The 20,341-nt window shown below is 41.9% G+C and overlaps 1 protein-coding gene across 1 annotated transcript; it reads right to left on the bottom strand.

Moving 5' to 3' along the window:
- Positions 1 to 6,906: 6,906 nt before the first annotated feature.
- On the bottom strand, positions 6,907 to 17,685 carry SYF2 (SYF2 pre-mRNA splicing factor). Its single transcript, XM_049775209.1, is given in 11 exon segments — positions 6,907 to 7,136; positions 9,040 to 9,083; positions 9,086 to 9,140; positions 10,953 to 10,971; positions 10,974 to 10,988; positions 10,991 to 11,041; positions 12,089 to 12,131; positions 12,133 to 12,207; positions 13,947 to 14,072; positions 17,322 to 17,432; positions 17,621 to 17,685. Coding segments are annotated over 11 exon segments (732 nt in total). The 5' UTR covers positions 17,648 to 17,685; the 3' UTR covers positions 6,907 to 6,970.
- Positions 17,686 to 20,341: the final 2,656 nt, after the last annotated feature.

Raw genomic sequence — 20,341 nt, 5'->3', positions numbered from 1 at the left:
ACCTGAATTTTATGCCTGGCAAGACAAGGGGAGTACTCTGTCCACTGGGCGTGTCAGGTTCAACTGTCATGTAGGGGGGGTATCCAAGGGCGTGTCCAAGTCCAACTGCCATACATCAAACAATCACCAATGGAGAGAGAAAAGATGGTCAATCTAAGTATGGTCTTGAAAGACACTAAAACTGGATGATGGGTTCAATAAGGCTTCTGTGCAAAGACGAAATACTATATTTTCAAAATTCATACAGCATTATAAACCAAAGGTAATAAATATTTTGGGTTTCTTCTTTGTCAAAGTGTCTGTCCATTTCTTTCTCCCATTTTTGATGGGATTAGATGTTTTTTTCTTGTAAATTTCTGTCAGTGCCTTGTATATTTTGGAGATTAGCCCCTTGTCTGATGGGTATTGGGTGAATAGTTTCTCTCACTCAGTGGGGGGCTCTTGTATCCTGGGCGCTATTTCTTGTTTTTGGTTTTTTTAGTTTTTGGGCCACACCCGGCGGTGCTCAGGGGTTACTCCTGGCTGTCTGCTCAGAAATAGCCACTGGCAGGCACAGGGGACCATATGGGACACCGGGATTCGAACCAACCACCTTTGGTCCTGGATTGGCTGCTTGCAAGGCAAACGCTGCTGTGCTATCTCTCCGGGCCGTGGGCGCTATTTCTTTTGAGGTGCAGAAGCTTCTCAGTTTAATATAATCCCATCTGTTAATCTCTGCTTTCACTTGCTTGGAGAGTAGTTTCCTCTTTGAAGATGCCTCTTAGTCTCAATGTCCTGGTTGTGTTTTACCTACATGTTGTTCTATATATCTTATGGTTTTGGGTCTGATATCGAGGTCTTTCATCCATTTGGATTTAACCTTCGTACATGATGTAAGCTGGGGGTCTAAGTTCAATTTTTTGCAAGTGGCTAGCCAGTTGTGCCAACACCACTTGTTGAAGAGGCTTTCTTTGCTCCATTTAGGCTTTCTTGCTCTTTTATCAAAAATTAGGTGATTGTATGTCTAGGGAACATTCTCTGAGTATTCAAGCCTATTCCACTGATCTGAGGGCCTGTCTTTATTCCAATACCATGCTGTTTTGATAACTATTGCTTTGTAGTACAGTTTAAAGTTGGGGAAAGTAATTCCTCCCATATTCTTTTTCCCAATGATTGCTTTAGCTATTCTAGGGTGTTTATTGTTCCTAATGAATTTCAAAAGTGCCTGATCCACTTCTTTGAAGAATGTCATGGGTATCTTTAGAAGGATTGCATTAAATCTGTATAATGCCTTGGGGAGTATTGCCATTTTAATGACGTTAATCCTGCCAACATGAAAAAATGCTCCACATCACTAATCATCAGGGAGAAGCAAATCAAAACAACTATGAGGTACCACCTCACACCCCAGAGATTGGCACACACACACAAAGAATGAGAACAAGCAGTGTTGCGGGGATGTGGAGAGAAAGGAACTCTTATCCACTGCTGGTGGGAATGCCGTCTAGTTCAACCTTTATGGAAAGCGATATGGAGATTCCTCCAAAAACTGGAAATCAGAGCTTCCATACGATCCAGCTATACCACTCCCCAGGGAATATACCCTAGAAACACAAAAAATACAATACAAAAATCCCTTCCTTACACCTATATTGATTGCAGCACTATTTACCATTGCAAGACTCTGGAAACAAGCCAAGATACCCTTCAACAGATTGAATGGCTAAAGAAACTGTGGTGCATATACACAATGGAATATTATGCAGCTGTCAGGAGAGATGAAGTCATGAAATTTTCCTATACATGGATGTAATGGAATCTATTATGCTAAGTGAAATAAGTCAGAGAGAGGAGAGAGGAAAGACGCAGAATGGTCTCACTCAATCTATGGGTTTTAGAAAAATGAAAGACATTCTTGCAAAAATAACTTTCGACACAAAAGAAAAAGAGCTGGAAGTTACAGCCTCACCTCATGAAGCTCACCACAAACAGGGATGAGTTTAGTTAGAGATATACTACGTTTTGAACTATCCTAATAATGAGAATGTACGAGGGAAATAGAAAGCCTCGTCTAGAGACAGCCGGGGGTTGGGTGGGGAGGAGGGAGATTTGGGACATTGGTGATGAGGAATGTTGCAAGGAAGGAAGGAAGAAGGATAGGGAGGGAGGGAGGGAAGGGAGGGAGGGAGGGAGGGAGGGAAGGGAGGGAGGGAGGGGGAGGAAGAAAGGAAGGAAGGAGGAAGGAAAGGAAGGAAGGAAGGAAGGAAGGAGGAAGGAAGGAAGGAAGGAAGGAAGGAAGGAAGGAAGGGAGGGAGGAGGAGGGAGGGAGAGGGAGGGAGGGAGAAGGGAGGAAGGGAGGGAGAAAAGGAGGAAGGGAGGAGGAGGAGAAAAGGAGGGAGAGAGGGAGGGAAGACGGGAGGGATGCAGGTACGAGGGAGGAAGGGAAGGAGGTAAGAAGGAAGGGAGAGGAGAAAAGGAAGGAGGGAGGGAGGGTAATAAGGAAGGGGAGAGGGAGGGAAAGAAAGAGGGAGGGAGGAAAGATAGATAGCTCTCAGAAAAGGAAGGAGGGAGGGAGGGAGGTAAGAAGAAAGGGGAGAGGAGGAAAGAAGATAGCTCTCAGGTAATTTATACAAGTTTTAGAATTTTGCTAATAATTTATTTGTAGGGGAAAAATTAAAATCAGACTTTAAATGATTAAAATCAGTATTAACTTTCCAGAATGTGGCACTGGGTAAGGCACTCAAACATGGACTATATGTTTTCCCTCTATAGATTATTCTATTCATCTATTGTGTTGGTGTACAACACACACACACAACCTTCTCCCACATTGTAAAAAAAATAAGAAATACAGTAAAAATAGTAAGATAGCCAGTCATTGAAATTGAAGATTTTGTCTATCTCACTGAGGGCTATGTGGGGGCAGCGAGGGGGAGTGGTGGTGGAGTGGTTCTTGGGATACCAGTAAAGGGAAAGTGGTTTAAGAGCTTACAAAAGGGGCCCAGAGAGATAGCATGGAGGTAAGGCGTTTGCCTTTCATGCAGAGAGGTCATCGGTTCAAATCCCGGCGCCCCATATGGTCCCCTGTGCCTGCCAGGAGCAATTTCTGAGCCTGGAGCCAGAAATAACCCCTGAGCCCTGCCGGGTGTGACCCAAAAACCACAAAAAAAAAAAAAAAAAAAAAGCTTACAAAAACTTTTGACAATGACTTCATTGGATATACAATAATTTTCACGAAATTTGCTTGTTGCTATGCTTCTATTTTTTTCTAATATCATCCCTATTTTTTTTTGCATGTAAATTGTTTTCCCTAATTTGGAAACAAATGTATTATGATCAACTGTCAATTATATGATGCATGCTATTTCAACAAAGTAACATTTTAAAAATAAAAAAAAAAAAATTTGGGGTATTTTTTGTTTTGGGGGCCACACCTAGCGGTGCTCAGGAGTTACTCAGGCTCTGAGCTCAGAAAATCACTCGTGGCAGACTCGGAAAAACCATATGGATGCTGAGGATGGAACACAGGTCTGTCTTGGGCTAGCTGTGTTCAAGGGCAAATGCCGGTACCGCTGTGCTCTTGCTCCAGCCCCCAAATTTTTCATTTAAAAAATGTTTATGGGGCCGGGAAGGTGGCGCTACAGGTTAGGTGTCTGCCTTGCAAGCGGATGGACCCGCGGTTCGATCCCCCGGTGTCCCATATGGTCCTCCAAGCCAGGGGTGATTTCTGAGCACATAAGCCAGGAGTAACCCCTGAGCGTCAAACGGGTGTGGCGCCAAAAAAACTAAAAAAAAAAAAAAAAAAATGTTTATGAATCAATGTGAATCTTTATGTTTATTTCTTCATAACATAATTTATCCCTTGTGTTGGTAGCCATTAATAACTTGCTTATGCCTTATAAATTCAAACATCCAGATTCTTAGTGTGGACTGATTTTTCTTACGAGTGTCTTGGACTAAGATGCTGGACATTCCCTGGGGCAATGCCTGAAGATTGCTGTTTTATGATGTATCTCAATCTTTATTCTGGGTAAGCAGTTAAATTACTTGAATAGTTTGATTCTTTCGATCTAACTTTAGGATTAGTGAGGGGCGGGAACCCCACCCAACCCCTGATTAGCCTCGGAGCTCCGGAGCAAACAAAACAAAACCTAGTAGGTGTCCTGACCCATGAGTTTAGTCTTTACCATCCAGCTGATTGGATGGAAAACACTATACCTTGGATGTGCTGGACTGCCAAGCATCCTAAGGCTTTTAGATCATTCTCTCCTCAATTTTAGATCATTTCCTCACACACCGGCTGAGTGACTAGTCAGCCTTATAGTGTAAATGAGACCCTATTGTACATTTCCAGATTTTTCCATGTGTAGCTCCTGTGTAGGATGGTGAGCTTTCACCATGGTCCTCTCAAGACAGTCTGCAGTAGCATCTCGGACAAAAGCCTGCTGGGGTCTCTGCACTACAGCCCAGGCTGTAAACTGATATAAACACATGTATATTATTTCAATGCTATCATCACATTTTAGTCCAAAAACGTAAAACCTTTTGCTACACAGTCACTGTGTGGTTATAATTAGGTTCAGCAATGCAATTGAAAGATAAAATGAGGGCCTTTCATGCAGGACAGTGGTTCGAATCCCGGCGTCCCATATGGTCCTGTGCCTGCCAGGGGCGATTTCTGAGCCTAGGGCCAGGAGTATCCCCTGAGTGCTGCCGGGTTATGACCCAAAAAACAAAACACAAAAAAACAAAAGATAAAATGAGATGCAATGCAACCAGTCATATGGATATTACTTATTTCTGCACTGCAAACTTAAAGTATAGAACTGTAAGTGCACACTCATTGTCAGTATCTGTAAACAAAAGGTCATTTGCAATAGTGGTGATCAATTGATAACCATTATAAATATTAAGCAACCACCCTTGGAACCATTATGCAGTAAATATGTAATGAAGAATTAAGACCCTGGGACCAGAGAGAGTTCAATGAGCTAAGTGCATGCCTTGCATGCAGGAAGCACAGGTTCAATCACCAGCACAGCATAGTCCTTCAAACTCTGAGATGGGAATATCCTTTGAGCTCTGCCAGGTGTGGCCCAAGACTTAAAAAACAAAAAAACAAAAAACAAGACTTGAGACTTTAGAATACACAAAACAGCGATGAGAAGCTTCATAAAGATGGACTTTCAAACACACTCTATAGATACCAATGACACTAAATTTTAAATTATTTTTACACGTTGAAGCTGAAATACTATGAAATCTCTTGAGCTTTAGTCTCTTAATTTGGAGAAGTCTCAGGTATTTAGCATTTTAATCAACATGTAGGAAGACTACAACATTTTTTTCTAGAATTTTATTAACATTGCTACTGTCACATAGTACTGTGGTCCTTATTTTTTCTAGTTCTTTTTAGATAGATGATTAAATTGCACATTATTTGCTGCAAAATAATGTGGAAGACATGGAGAAAAAAAATGTAGAGATATACATGGAGCTGGAGAGAGTACAGTGAGTAGAGCTCTTACATTGCACAACAGTTGGCCCAAATTCAATCCCCAGCATCCCATATGGTCCCCCAATCACTGCCAGGAGTAATTCCCAAGTACAGAGCCAGGAATAACTCCTGAGCACTTGGGTGTGGGCCCCCCCTCCAAAAAAAAAGAAAAAGTACAGATTATTATAAAGATAAAAAACTGACCCTTAGGGACCTTAAAGATGGCTCTATGCATTAAAACACTTGTCTGAACTTGCCTGGCAAGTTAAAATCCTGAGTTCAAACCCAGTGCCTGCATACACTGAGTGATAAGAAGAGCCCAACAGTTAGGCACAGCTGTTAGTAACATAGAAAGTACTCAGGGCAAATAATCCCTGGTGCAAAGCATATGCTGGTATGACCCTAACTGTCCCATACTCTGGGGTCCTCAGTAAGAGGAAGAAACAAACAGGGACTGAAGAGACAGTAGAACTTGGCTTGCACACAACCAAATCAATATTTATTCCCTGCATCCCTAAAGTTCCCCCCAACACCCACCAGGACTAGCTCCTGAGAGCAGATCCAGGAGAAACCCCTAAGCATTACTGGGTATAGCCCAAAAACAAGAAAAAAATAAAATAAAATACCTGGCCATTAATTTAAATGATTAAAGACAGGTAATGGAGGGGCTGGAGAGATAGCATGGAGGCAGGGCATTTGCCTTACATCCAGAAGGACAGTGGTTCGAATCCCAACATCTCATATGGTCCCCGTACCTGCCAGGGGCAATTTCTGAGCCCAGAGCCAGGAGTAATCCTTAAGCCCTGCCGGGTATGACCCCAAAAAAAAAAAAAGATAGGTAATGAAAACATAGAAGTCACTGTATTATCCCATCTTCTTTTGAATGTTTAAAGTTTCACATAATAAAAACAAGTGTGTTTGTGTATATACAAATGCAACTATACACTTGTTTATTTGAGAGTCTATTCCATAAAATATTTGTCTCTTAAAAGAGGAACTATATTTGGGCAGCATCATAGAGAATCGCTGCTAGTTCCCAAACTTAGTTAGAAACAATCACTAATAGAGCCTGCTTCAATCCTCCAATAGTCACACCCACCTTCTTTTTACTTCAGTCTACAATTTCAAATAGTTGTGAACCTAGCTCAAGATTTTGTCAAATTCATAACGAAGTGGCAATGGCTGTAATTAATGTATGCTGCCATCAATTTTGTAAGGATTAAAGGCATACACATTTAAAATACATAGAAAAATAATATAATTAGATCTTATACAAAGTTTTTACAAAACAAGTACACTATTAAGAAATACATCTAGTCAAGCATAAAAAGTGGAAATATATGTTTAAGAAAAAAACATTTATTTCTAACTGCTGAGTGGAAAGGCATAGACTGAGTCTGGTTTACTATTGGGATTAACTTTGAAGATAACTTCAATTTGCTAGGAGAAACCTTTACCCCATTCTCAAGGTTCTGAAAACAGTACCCAAAAAGATTATACAGCTGTTCCTCTTTCCAAATTCTGCTTAATTTCAGCTGTGTATTTCCCATAGAATCGTTCTGCCTTCTTGTTGAATTTGGCATTCCTTTCATTAATGTAGTCGATATCTGCATCGTCATTATAAGGACGTCTCCGACTGTATTTGTCTCGTTTTTCAATTCTGGGGGGTAGAATAAAATAATTTATAAAATCTAACTTTTTTCCTAAGCTCAATAAAACACAAAGAAATAGCAACAAAATCAGCATACTGAGAAATAGAAAAAAAAAAACACTTTTCATCAAGTTGAAGCTGCTAATTTTTAGCACAACCCTGGATATTTACCATGAAATTCAATAAATACAAACATCTTCAATGTCTTGAGATAAAGCTTACCAGTAGAGTGCCTGCCTTGCATATATGAGGACCTGAGTTCAACCCCCTATACAACACCCACATAACTGGTAGCACCCCACACATTACAACAAGTATGCAATCTACATAACAATGTTCATCCTTTTTTTTTTTTTTTTTTTTGATTTTTGGGCCACACCCGGCGATGCTCAGAAATAGCTCCTGGCAGGCACGGGGGACCATATGGGACACCAGGATTCGAACCAACCACCTTTGGTCCTGGATCGGCTGCTTGCAAGGCAAACACCTCTGTGCTATCTCTCCGGGCCCCCCTTTTTTTTTTAATAAAAGAGGGCCAGGGGCCGGAGCAATAGCACAATGGTAGGGTATTTGCTTTGCACACAGCCAACCCAGGATGACCCAGGTTTGATTCCTGGCATCCCATATAGTCCCCCAAGTGTACCAGGAGCGATTTCTGAGCACAGAGTCAAAGTAACCCCTAAGCACTGGCAGACATGGCCCCACCTCAAAAAAAAGGGGGCCAGAAGTACAGGGGGCAAGGTGCTTATCTTGCATGTAATCAACCTTAGTTTGACCCCTGCCACCACATACAGTCCCCAAGTTCACCAGGAATGATCCGTGAACAAAGAACCAGTAGTAAGCCCTGTAAAGAGCTGGGTGTTGCAAAAAAAATAAAGGAGTGGCAAAAGGCTAGTGGGCATGCTTTGCATGTGGGAGACCTAGGTTCAATTCCAGGCTACAATGTATGGTCCTCTATGTAATATAGATGTGGCCCCAAAAGAATATAAAGAAAAAAATATATAGCTTATGTATTTTAATAAGCACAACTAATACCAAAGAAATAAACTATATGTAATTATTATAATTCCTTATGGTGCTATTAACTCTAAAATATAAATTCACTCTATGCTGCCTAATACTGACCCCAATATTAAGAATCACAAACAAAGAAGCCAGAGAGAAAACTCAACGGCTTGAGCATAAGCTTTGCATGCAGAAGCCTGGATATGGTCCCTAAAGCACTGTCAATACTAACACCCAAGCACAGAGCCAGGAACTGCCAGCCGCTCAGCACAGCTGGTTATGGCCCAAAAATAAATAACCACAGTATAATGGAGGCATAACTTACTAGAACACTGTTCTAATCAATTAGCATACAACTTTCCCAGCTTCAAATATGACAATTCAGTTTAATCAGTATTTAACAAAACTTGCTAATACTAAAACCACTAAAAAATACTGGGTCAGTTACAAGCAAGTATAATTTTCTGGAGCTGGAAAAAAAATAGTACAGTGGATGAGAGGAGCTTATCTTGCACATAGCCAATCAGGTTTGATCCCTAGGATCCCATATGATTCCCCCACCCCCAAATATGCCAGAAATACTTCCTGAATGCAGAGCCCAGAAGTAAGCCATAAGCCCTACTGAGTGTGGCCCAAAAAATTATATATGTAATTTTCTGTCTTTTCAATTCATTCTAAGCACATTAAGTTTATTTTTTACCAGTTTAAAATTTTACAATTAAAAATTACAGAAATAGGTATAGCAGGTAAGGTGGCTTGTCTGGCATGTAGCTGGCATAGTTTGATCCCCAATACCCTGTATAGTTCCCTGAACCTTGAGCACCAGAACTAAGAATAAGTCCTAGCACTGCAATGGTGCAGACCCAAAACAAACAAAAAATTTCAAGCTGTTATTCTGAGTACATACTGTTTCTCCAGATCTATAACCATCCTGTCAACTTCCTCTGTGGAAAGGCACAATGCGTTCCATGAAGAAGACTGTTAGATGTTGGAAAAAAACTCTCACCACTGCAAAGACAGCAAAATAGAATTAAAGATGCTACAAAAATGACACTCCCAAATTTTGAACAGAAACCCCCATTGTTAACCAAAATAGGCATAAGTAACATTTACTGTTGAGATCATACTGGAAGGGCCCTAGAAATCACTTTCATTCTAGAAATAAGAGAGCCAACAACCAGAAGTTAAAGGACTTAAAATTTTGGAATAAGATAGATAGCACAGGGGCCGGAGAGATAGCATGGAGGTAAGGCGTTTGCCTTTCATGCAGGAGGTCATCGGTTCGAATCCCGGTGTCCCATATGGTCCCCCGTGCCTGCCAGGAGTGATTTCTGAGCCTGGAGCCAGGAGTAACCCCTGAGCACTGCCAGGTGTGACCCAAAAACCACAAAAAAAAAAAAAAAAAAGATAGATAGATAGATAGATAGCACAATGGATAGGGCACTTTTTTGCATGGCTACCAACCCTGGTTCAATCCCAGACACTATATGTGGTTCCTTGAGTACTATCAGGTATGGTTGGGGGAAGAAAAACAAAACTGAATTTTTAATTTCTAGGTTCAGTTAAGAAAAGCAAAAAATAAGAGATTTCGAAAAAAATTATACCATCTTTTTTTTTTTTTTGGTGGAGGGGGGGTCACACCCAGCAGTACTCATGGGTTACTCCTGGCTCTACGCTCAGAAATCATGCCTGGCAGGCTCAGGGGACCACATGGAATGCCGGGATTCAAACCACTGTACTTCTGCATGCAAGGCAAAACGCCCTGCCTCCATGCTATCTCTCCGGCCCAAATTATACCATCTTTTTTTGGTAAGCCTATAGTTAGACACAGTATTGTATCTGTTTGGTGTGTACTCTGTGGCTGTTTTCACATCTCAAGCAGGGCTGAACTGTGACAAACTAGACTGGCTCATGAAACCTACAAAGTTTTAGGTTTCACTTTTTGCCATAACGCCTAAAACTATTAAGTTGTTGCTTGTTTTATACAAAACAAAAGTTCACCTATCTCAACACATTCTGCTTCCTAAAACACCTAGATAACTATAACAGTTTTGTTAGACCATCAATACTCGTCTTAGAAAGTAGAGTGTGGGAGCCATAGTACAGCAATAAGGTGCTTGCCCTGCACATAGCTGATGTGGGTTTGATCACCAGCATTCTATGGTCCTGTGTGCAGAGCCAGAAGTAACTCCTGAGTTTCACCAGGTATGGTTCCAAAACAAACAAAAAGGTAGTCCAGCTAGAAAGAAAGCCAGCTGTCTAGCTACCTGTGGGTAGTGAGCAATGTATTATATTGTCAAAAGCCAGACCATTCTTTAAAAATTGTTAACAAACCATACCTAAGTGTATGTAAGTATGCATGTAAAAAGCATGTTAACAAGTGCAAGATGAAAAAGGACTTATGGGGCCAGAGAGATAGCATGGAGGTAGGGTGTTTGCCTTGCATGCAGAAGGTCAGTGGTTCAAATCCCGGCATCCCATATGGTCCCCCTAGCCTGCCAGGGGTGATTTCTGAGCGTAGAGCCAGGAGTAAACCCTGGCTGTGTGTGTGACCCAAAAAAAAACAAAAAACAAAACAAAAAAAAAAGGAAAAGAAAAAAGACTTATTGGGGCCAGAGTGACAGTACAATGTGTTAGTTAGTTAGTTAGTTAGTTAGTTAGTTAGTTAGTTAGTTATTTGCCTTGAACACAGCTGACCCAGGTTCAATCCCCAGCATCACCAGGAGCACCACCAGGAGTTATTCCTGAACAATGCCCGGTGTGGACCAAAAGCAAACAAACAAACAAACAAAAGGATTTGCATTAATCTTTAAAACTTACTGCTTTTCTCTCAGTCTTCATATGTTTCCATATCAGTTTGATCTGTCTGGTCAACCGATGATACTGGCGTAACTGGGCAGCAGCATAATCTAAAAATGAAAGAGAATCAGATGACATTTCCTTGATTACTATATTTAGCAAAAAACAAAATCCGGATGAGTAATATATGCACAACATACTAAGTATAACTTTCTACTATGCAGATAATAATATAAGCTCTAATATGACCACAAAAATTAAGAATTCAGCTGAGGCACATAGTCATTTTTTACTTCTGTCCTGTAAGATACATGTATATTTTTATTGAATTTAAGACTATATAAACATGGGAGCCATATTTATGCCTTACATGTTGCCAACTCCAGTTTGATCTCTGACATGATATGGTCCCAAGTATGGGTATACCCTGTAATCCCCCCAAGCACTGATAGGAACCCCTGGTAATCAAGGCACCACAGGCCTCAAGCAGCACATCTTCAGACCCTCACATTGAACTACTAGGCCAGTTGGCTGAGAATCAGGATAGGCCCCAGGTTGCGAGAGCAGCACTTGGAAGAAACCCACCCCCAAAAAAATGTTAGAAGGGGCATAAACCTTATTTTACCAAAAACAAAGATCATCCTTGGTTTCTTTTTATCTGTTTACAACTTGGTTTTACTCCAAAACAAGAGATTGTCTACATGCAAACTTGGGCAGAACTGGCTCAGGATAGCCTGAGCTATCTGCCCTTACTCTGTCCATATTCCCCCACCCGGGGGTGGTCTCTGTACTCAATAAAATATGACAGTTCTGGTAGGAAGCTTACTCTCCATAACTGAGGTAGAAAATTGCTAGGCTACTACATTAACAACTACCATGATGATGTTAATGAGTGAGAGAAGTAAAGCACCTGACTCAAGTATAGGCAGGGGATGGGAGAGGAAGAAAAAAAAAAAGAAAATTGCTAGCCTATACATGTTTTACCCTCAGCCTGATTTGCATTATTTTGTGCAGTGATCCTGCTTCAACCGCTCACTTGGGGTTGAAAAATACTGTGTGGGGGCATATTTACATAAACATGCTTTCTTAAAACCAGATATACTAAAAGAAATGCTAATCTAATATGCCATGGTCAATATAATAAAGATCAACCTGACCTGAAAATCCCAGATCAGGGTTTTTCCTCTTCTTTTTCCTCTCCCCACCTTTCTGCATCTTCTGCACTGATCTCTAGCAATTTTACTTTCTCATAGTCTTCTCCTCTTGCTGCACATTCCTAAAAGAAAGACTTAAAGCTGATATCTGCAATTATGATACAATTATTTTATCTGTTTTAATTCAAGATTCAACAATGAAATCAACCAGTACATTTTTTTAAAATTTAGGAATAAAGGGGCCGGAGTGATACCACAGCAGTAGGGTGTTTGCCTTTCACACAGCTGATCCAGGACAGACCTTGGTTTGATCCCCAGCATCCCATAGGTCCTCCAAGCCAGGAGCGATTTCTGAGTACATAGCCAGGAGTAACCCCTGAGCATCACCAGTTGTGGCCCCAAAACAAACAAACAAACAAAATTTAGGGATGAATATGTGGCTCTAGTGGTAAAGCATATGTCTTATATGTGTGACACCCTGGATTCTGCCCTGGCACTGTAGATCCTTCCTACCAAGTTGCCAGGTATGGCCCCAGAAGAAATTTAAAAATGGGGCCAAAGAAATAGCTTAATGAGAATGCATTCTACGCATGGAGGACGCCCAGGTTATATCCCAGGCCTGGCATGGTCCTCTAAGCACTGGACCAAAAATCTACCCTGAGCATCACTGGATAGGGTCCCAAAAAGGAAGGAAGGAAGGAAGGAAGGAAGGAAGGAAGGAAGGAAGGAAGGAAGGAAGGAAGGAAGGAAGGAAGGGAGGGAGGGAGGGAGGGAGGGAGGGAGGGAGGGAGGGAGGAGAAAGAGAGAGAGAGAGAGAGAGAGAGAAAGAGAGAAAGAAAGAAAGAAAGAAAGAAAGAAAGAAAGAAAGAAAGAAAGAAAGAAAGAAAAGAAGAAAGAAAGAAGAAGAAAGAAAGAAAGAAAGAAAAGAAAAGAAAAAAGAAAGAAAAGAAAAGAAAAGAAAAGAAAGAAAAGAAAAGAAAAGAAAAGAAAAAGAAAAGAAAAGAAAAGAAAAGAAAAGAAAAAGAAAAGAAAAGAAAAGAAAGGGGGTAGAGGGCCAGAAAGAAACTAGAACTTGTAACATGCCTGGCATGGGCTTAGTTCCAAATTCAATCTCCAACAGCAATACAGTAGCACTGAATCGCTGAATAGCAGCACTGAATGGCCACAGAAACTAGGGCAAAAATCAAACAAAAATCTAAATAAATAAGAAAAAAGTCATAATTGAAGAAAATTTGGGAATATGCAATGGCATTACTAAATGCAACCTTTTTATTGTTTTGTTGGGGTTTGTTTGTTTGGCAATGCTCAGGGCTTACTCCTAGCTCTCCACTCAGGGATCACTCCTGGTTGGCTCAGATAACAGGGATCAAACCTGGGTAGGCGCATGCAAGGCAAGCACCCTACCCACTGTACTATCATTCCAGCCCCAGAATACAATTTAAACAATATTCAATGTCAATCAAATGTCAGACACTTCTTATAATCTTTCACGTGTGTGTCAGAAACAGTACATGACCTACATGATGCTGAGCCATTTAATTCCCAACACCACGTGGTCCCCAAGGACAGAGTGGCTTAAACCAACCCCTAAAACATAGTAACTTAAACATTTTTTTAAAGTTTAAATGCTCCACATGCAATGACTCATTTAACACACGAAATAGTTAAATAACTTGGTTATTAAGAAAGCCCGTTTTACAAATGAGAAAAAAAGCAGAGATTAAATAGCAACACAAAAGTTACATAACCCACCTAAAGAGCTATAGTTTCAGAGCCACTCTCTAAAACCAATATAACCTACTGGCTCAGTATCAGAGAATGACTGATTAAGACAATTGTAAAGATAGCAATGATTCCCAACCTTTTTCTTTTCTTCTTCCTGTAGTTCCCATTCCAAACGAGCTTTTTTGGCCTCCCAATTTGCAGGCAACTTAAGTCTTTTATCTTCTTCCACCACTTCCTGGTGGTTTAATTTACGAGCTTCATTCTAAAACCATATATAAGAAGTTTGTCAGCTGAAATATGAACATAAATCCAAAGAGACTATAAGAAAAACAAGCTGTCCTCTCTGGCAGGCACTTTGCACTGAGCTATCCCCAGATCCTAAGTTTTTACTGCTGTATCCTATTCCATAACTCCAAAAGAAAATAATGACTACCAATCCCAGGAAGCCAAGTCCAGGCTGATATCTATGGCATTATCAAAAAGTGGAGGAGGGACCAATTCTCTTTTCTGCATGAACTACAGCTCCCCAGCACCACATCCTTTACCCTCAGACTGAAATGACCCAGCATTGAGACTTAATCTTGTCAAACTACCAAGTCACCAAACTTGTCTTAGATCCATAAATCTTGGACACTTCGATATTTTATAGTACTGTCAACCTAGTAGCATCACAGAAAATCTGATGAGAAATTTTTAGAGTACTCTACTAACCTCAGTGAGTCTAAATAATAGCATAAAAGGGCTCAACTAGCACCACCCACACAGCCTCGTAACTCCTTAGACACTGACTTTAGTAAAACCAGGAGAGACATAATAATCATTTCAAATTAATCCTGTATATCAAGTTTTGCTAATTCCATTTGCCTCTGTGCTATAACAAATAATGTAAAATAAATTTGTTTGTGCCTGCATGGAGACAAGCTATGGTGGTGGGTAGAAAATGGAGAACACTGGTGAAGGGAATGTCAGACTGGTGGTGGGACTAGTGTTGGAGCATTTAATGCCTGAAACTATATTATGAACTTGGTAAATCACAGTCTAATAAAAATTACAAAAAAAGACAATCTTCTTTGAAGGTTAAGTCATATTAAAATTAACACTATTTGAAAAGCAAGAGAAACTCATCAAAAAAATTTTTAAGTTAGGGAAAAGCTGGATAAGGCTTGCAACAACAAATAAAAAGGTGTCACACTGCATTCATTAGCAATTTCAAATACCTATATGGTGTGAACTTTGCTTCTGTTTAACTGTGTAGTCAATTTACACAGGATCCTTAGTGTTGGATCAGAAGGTTTTCACTTATTCATTCATTCGAATATTCATTCATTCAGAGTTTTTTAGGCCACAGCAGCAGCGCTCCAGGGTTACCCCTGGTTTTGCACTCAAAAATCGCTCCTGGCAGGCACGGGGGACCATATGGGATGCCAGGAATTGAACATGGGTCTGTCTCGGGTCAGCCACATGCAAGGCAAACACCAAACCGCTATGCTATCTCTCCTGCTATGCTATCTCTCTGGCCCAGAAAAAGGTTTTCAAAAGTGATAATAATAAGCAAGTTTCAGATGACACTAAAAATATCAAATCGCATATGAAAAACACTTTTTACTTCTGATTAATTTAAGGAGAAAAATATTAATCTGGGGCTGAGAGCTTTGGGGGTAGGACAAAGGAAGGCGCTTCACACCTAGTGACAATAAGGGTAACACATGTAGTCATGTAGTGCCAGGATAGAATCTAGTGCAGTATACCCAGTGCTATCTCTCTGACCCCTAAGGATTTGATGTCTTTTATTTCTCTCCCTGGTACCTATTCTAATTCCTCTAATCTCCAAGTCCCCACAACTCTTAAAACATTTTAATACTTTACATTATGCAAATAAAATATTTTTTTAAATCTCAAAATCCCAGTGGTTTGTTTTAAAATAATCTTCACACTGGGGTCAGAGTGATGGCACAGCAGTAGGACGTTTGCCTTGCACAAGGCCAACCCAGGACCGAACAGATTCAATTCTCAGCATCCCATATGGTCCCCCAAGCTGCCAGGAGTGATTTCTGAGCGCAGAGCCAGGAGTAACCCCTGAGCATCGCTGGGTGGGACTCAAAAAAACCAAAGTAATAATTACTATAATAATCTTCACACTAGGGCCAGAGAGATATTAAAGCAAGAGATGTGCTTGCCTTAGAAGTGATCTAAGGGGCCGGAGAGATAGCATGGAGGTAAGGCCTTTGCCTTGCATGCAGAAGGATGGTGGTTTGAATCCCGGCATCCATATGGTTCCCCGAGCCATGGCGTAGGGCGTTTGCCTTGCATGCTACCAAACTGGATGGATCCAGGTTCGATCCCTGGCATCCCATTATGGTCCCCCGAGTCTGCCAGGAGCGACTTCTGAGCGCAGAGCCAGGAGTAACCCCTGTGCACCAGTGGATGTGGCCCAAAACCAAAACCAAAAAAAAAAAAAAAAAAAAGAAGTGGACTGAAAGATTAGATCCTTGGCAGCCCATATGATCCCAGAACCCTTCCAGGAGTAAGCCCTGATCACACCAGATGTGGATCCAAAATCAAAATTAAAAATATATAAAATGGGGGCCGGAGAGATAGCATGGAGGTAAGGCGTTTGCCTTTCATGCAGAAGGTCATCGGTTCGAATCCCGGCGTCCCATATGGTCCCCCCCGTGCCTGCCAGGAGCAATTTCTGAGCATGGAGCCAGGAATAACCCTTGAGCACTGCCGGGTGTGACCCAAAAATAAAATATATATATATATAAAATGAAAAATACATATATATATATAAAATGAGCGCTGCTGGGTTTGACCCAAAAATCAATCGTTTTTATTAAAATGTATACAAATAAAAAATGTCTCAATGTACTTTAAAAATAAATAAAATCAGCTGTATGAACCAAAAATGCATGAACTGAATATCTCTTAGGGCATAGGATGGCAGCAGTTAGGAAGTCACATGTCCTAATTTCCAATCGTGTGCTTGGTATAAGTAAATTTTTAATCATGTCATTAAACTTTTTTTCTGTACAGCGTGAGATTATTTGACTCAAATACTATCCTACATATACATTTTAAGACACCAGGAACACGTTCATAAAGTTACGTTTGTGGTGCTGAAGGTGAGAACAAACCCTGAGAAATCTGGGCGTTTCAATGAAAGATATTACAAATTGTGGGTCGATCGCAGTAACCTGCCAAGGAAGTTTCAAGGATTGGGGAGCCCATATTCGGTGCCCAGAACTGAACTCGGATAGGACACCACTCGCTGTATGTACTACATCTCCAACCTTATGTAATTTTTAACTTGTTTGGGTGGAGGCTACACCCTGTGAGGCTCAAGAGCTGGGGGGCAGGGGGAATGGGGGTCCGCCCTTAAGCAACTGAGGGACTGTGAGGTATCAGCCTCCCAAATGCAAAGAAGGAGCCAAGCCGTTGAGACATTCTGGAACCAATCAATGCCCACCTGGTACAGGCCTCAGCCCTACTCTCCTCAACCGGCGCTACTCACCCGCTTGAGATGCAGCTCCCGGAATTTGCGCAGCCTCTGCTCCCGCTTCTGGGATGCCAGTTCCTCCGCCGTCGCGAGAGGCGGCAGCTCCTCCGCCGGGTCCAGCCGCGCCTGCCGCGAGAAGGCCAAGAAGGAGTAAGGCGTCAGGGAAAGGCCGAGGCGGACTCCCGGGTCCCCACACCTCAATATCTAGCATATCCCGGCCCGGCAGCTCAAGCTGAACCTCCACTTCTAGCCCTACCCCTCGAAAAGACCCGCACCCCCACAAAAAATCCCGACCAAGAGCCAGGGGCACTTACCTTCTCAGACAGAGACTCAGCGGCCATCACAAGCCTCGTCCCCACTTCCGTCAACAAGCCAAGCACTTCCGGGGCAACGGAGTGTCAAACTGTTTGTAAGACACGCCCCCTTTCAACGTGGCCCAATCACTGTCTCTTTCGGCAGCGGGCTGTTTTTAATTGGACGGGGCTTTGCGCAGCCGCAGTAGGCGGAGTAGCGGCTGGGATGGGATTCATTAAAGGTGTGTCTTTCCATCGAATGTCTCCTGGAAATTAACCAGAACGCCTACATTGTACTTCAATATTTGGCCAGGATTCTCAAATTTGGGCTGGCGGTTCAGTTATAAGAACAAGTAGGGGGGCCCGGAGAGAGAGCACAGCGGCGTTTGCCTTGCAAGCAGCCGATTCAGGACCAAAGGTGGTTGGTTCGAATCCCGATGTCCCATATGGTCCCCGTGCCTGCCAGGAGCTATTTCTGAGTAGACAGCCAGGAGTAACCCCTGAGCACCGCCGGGTGTGGCCCAAAAACAAAAAAACAAACAACAAACAAACAAAAGAACAAGTAGGAGGGCCGGGGCGATATATAGCACCGCGGTAGGGCGTTTGCCTTGAGCGCCACATACCTGGGACTGACACGGGTTCGTTCATTCACCAGCATCCCATATGGTCCCCCAATTCTGTCAGGAGCGATTTCTGAACGCAGAGCCAGGAGTAACCCCTGAGCACCACCGAAAAAAAAAAAAAAAACATTCCAGGCTTTTTCTTTAAAATTGTTTTTCCCTGAAACACGTATCTCTTGCTTTTTCCACTCCAGAGAAAAGTCTGTGTTCTTGAGTCTGGAATACATAACGTCCTCTTGCTCACCTCTCATATCTAAGTACATGTTTCAATAAAAAAAAAAAAAGAATACTGTCTTGCATCACTAAAAATATTAAATAAAGCATCCCAGAAGAACCAGGTGAAATCTGTTCCACCTTCTGTAACTTGGCCTGAGAAGTTATAGTGACTCTCCACACAGGTCAAAGATAAGGGACATAGGGCACACCTCTTGGTGTGTCAGTGTCACATGGTAAGTACAGCAAATAAGTGCTGACCCAATACTCTAGTAATCCAGTCCAACTCCAACTATTACTTTGAACTTGTTTAAGCTTTCCTTTCCTGAGACTTTTGTACATATAATGTTGTTGAGTACATGCATATGCAATCTGATTTATTCTAATCAGAGCTACTTGTTACCTGTGTTTCAATAAATTATGATTTTATTTTCTAAGGAAAGAAAAAGAATAGCAAATAAATCAGATCATTAACAATACTGGAAAATTAAATAGACTGCACAACTTGTTCACTTCTGCATCTTATCTCCTGTTAGCCATCTTCCCTTTGGGCTCCATGCGGCCCAAAGATCCAAAAGCCGGCCAAGAGACAAAAAGCGCGAATCCCTTTCGTCCCAGGCTTATCTAACTTTATTCCGACCCCTCCCAGGAATGGGAGGTCTTGCAGGTAGGGTCACACCTATTATCCGGTTCCCTAGACCCCTCCCAGAAATGGGTGGGTCTTGGGGTACACCACATTTCCCCCTTTTTTAAATATTTTCATCCCTCACTCCTGTCCCTCAAGCTATTTATTGCCAACTCCACAGCGCCCCACCTGGAAGGGTTAGGTGGGACAAAAGTCACAGAACAATCCTAAGGAAACACTTTTAAATACAATTCCAAGAATCATCTTATGGAAACTTTTTCATATGCTACAGCGTTTGCCTTGCAAGCAGCTGATCCAGGACCAAAGGTGGTTGGTTCAAATCCCGGTGTCCCATATGGTCCCCTGTGCCTGCCGGGAGCTATTTCTGAGCAGACAGTCAGGAGTAACCCCTGAGCAACGCCGGGTGTGGCCCAAAAGCCAAAAAAAAAAAAAAGAAATCAATGTAAAACTGGACTTGAAAACACTTATTTTATTATAGGGAGGAAGAGTTTGGGTCACATGGGATGGTATTTAAGGGTTATTTCTGAAGGCTAGGGGCACCAGAATAAGTGGTGGGGATTCAAGCCAGGGTCTGCAGAATGCAAGATCTCTCCAACCCTTCCATTTCTTTTTTTTGTTTTTGTTTTTTTGTTTTTGGGCCACACCTGGCGGTGCTCAGGGGTTACTCCTGGCTGTCTGCTCAGAAATAGCTCCTGGCAGGCACGGGGGACCACATGGGACACCGGGATTCGAACCAACCACCTTTGGTCCTGGATCAGCTGTTTGCAAGGCAAACGCCGCTGTGCTATCTCTCCTGGCCCCTTCCATTTCTTTTTTAAAAAAAATTTGCTGCTCTTGGGCCAGAGTGATAGTATAGTGGGTAGAATGTTTGCCTTGCAAATAGGTGTCCCAGGATCCCATCTGTTACCTGAGGCTCCAGGAGTGCTTCCTGAGTGCAGAGCCAGGAAAAATCCTAGGCTTTTGTTTTTATAAATAATAAAATTTAAGCACTGCAGGTGTTCTCCCCAACCCTCAAAAAATTGTTAATGTGTCCCATGAGAAGAATGAGTCATTATTTGCTCCTTAAGAATATAAAATATTGGGCCAGAGAGATAGCATGGAGGTAAGGCATTTGCCTTGCATGCAGGATGGTGGTTTAAATCCCGGCATCCCATATGGTCCCTCAAGCCTGCCATGAGCGATTTCTGAGTGCAGAGCCAGGAGTATAACCCCTGAGCACTGCCGGTGTGACCCAAAAAACAAAAAACAAAAAAATAAATAAAT

Source organism: Suncus etruscus, chromosome 6, assembly GCF_024139225.1.
Source record: "Suncus etruscus isolate mSunEtr1 chromosome 6, mSunEtr1.pri.cur, whole genome shotgun sequence".
NCBI lineage: Eukaryota > Metazoa > Chordata > Mammalia > Eulipotyphla > Soricidae > Suncus > Suncus etruscus.
Note: the sequence above shows the minus strand (reverse complement) of the source record. Positions and strands in the feature narration are given on the sequence as shown.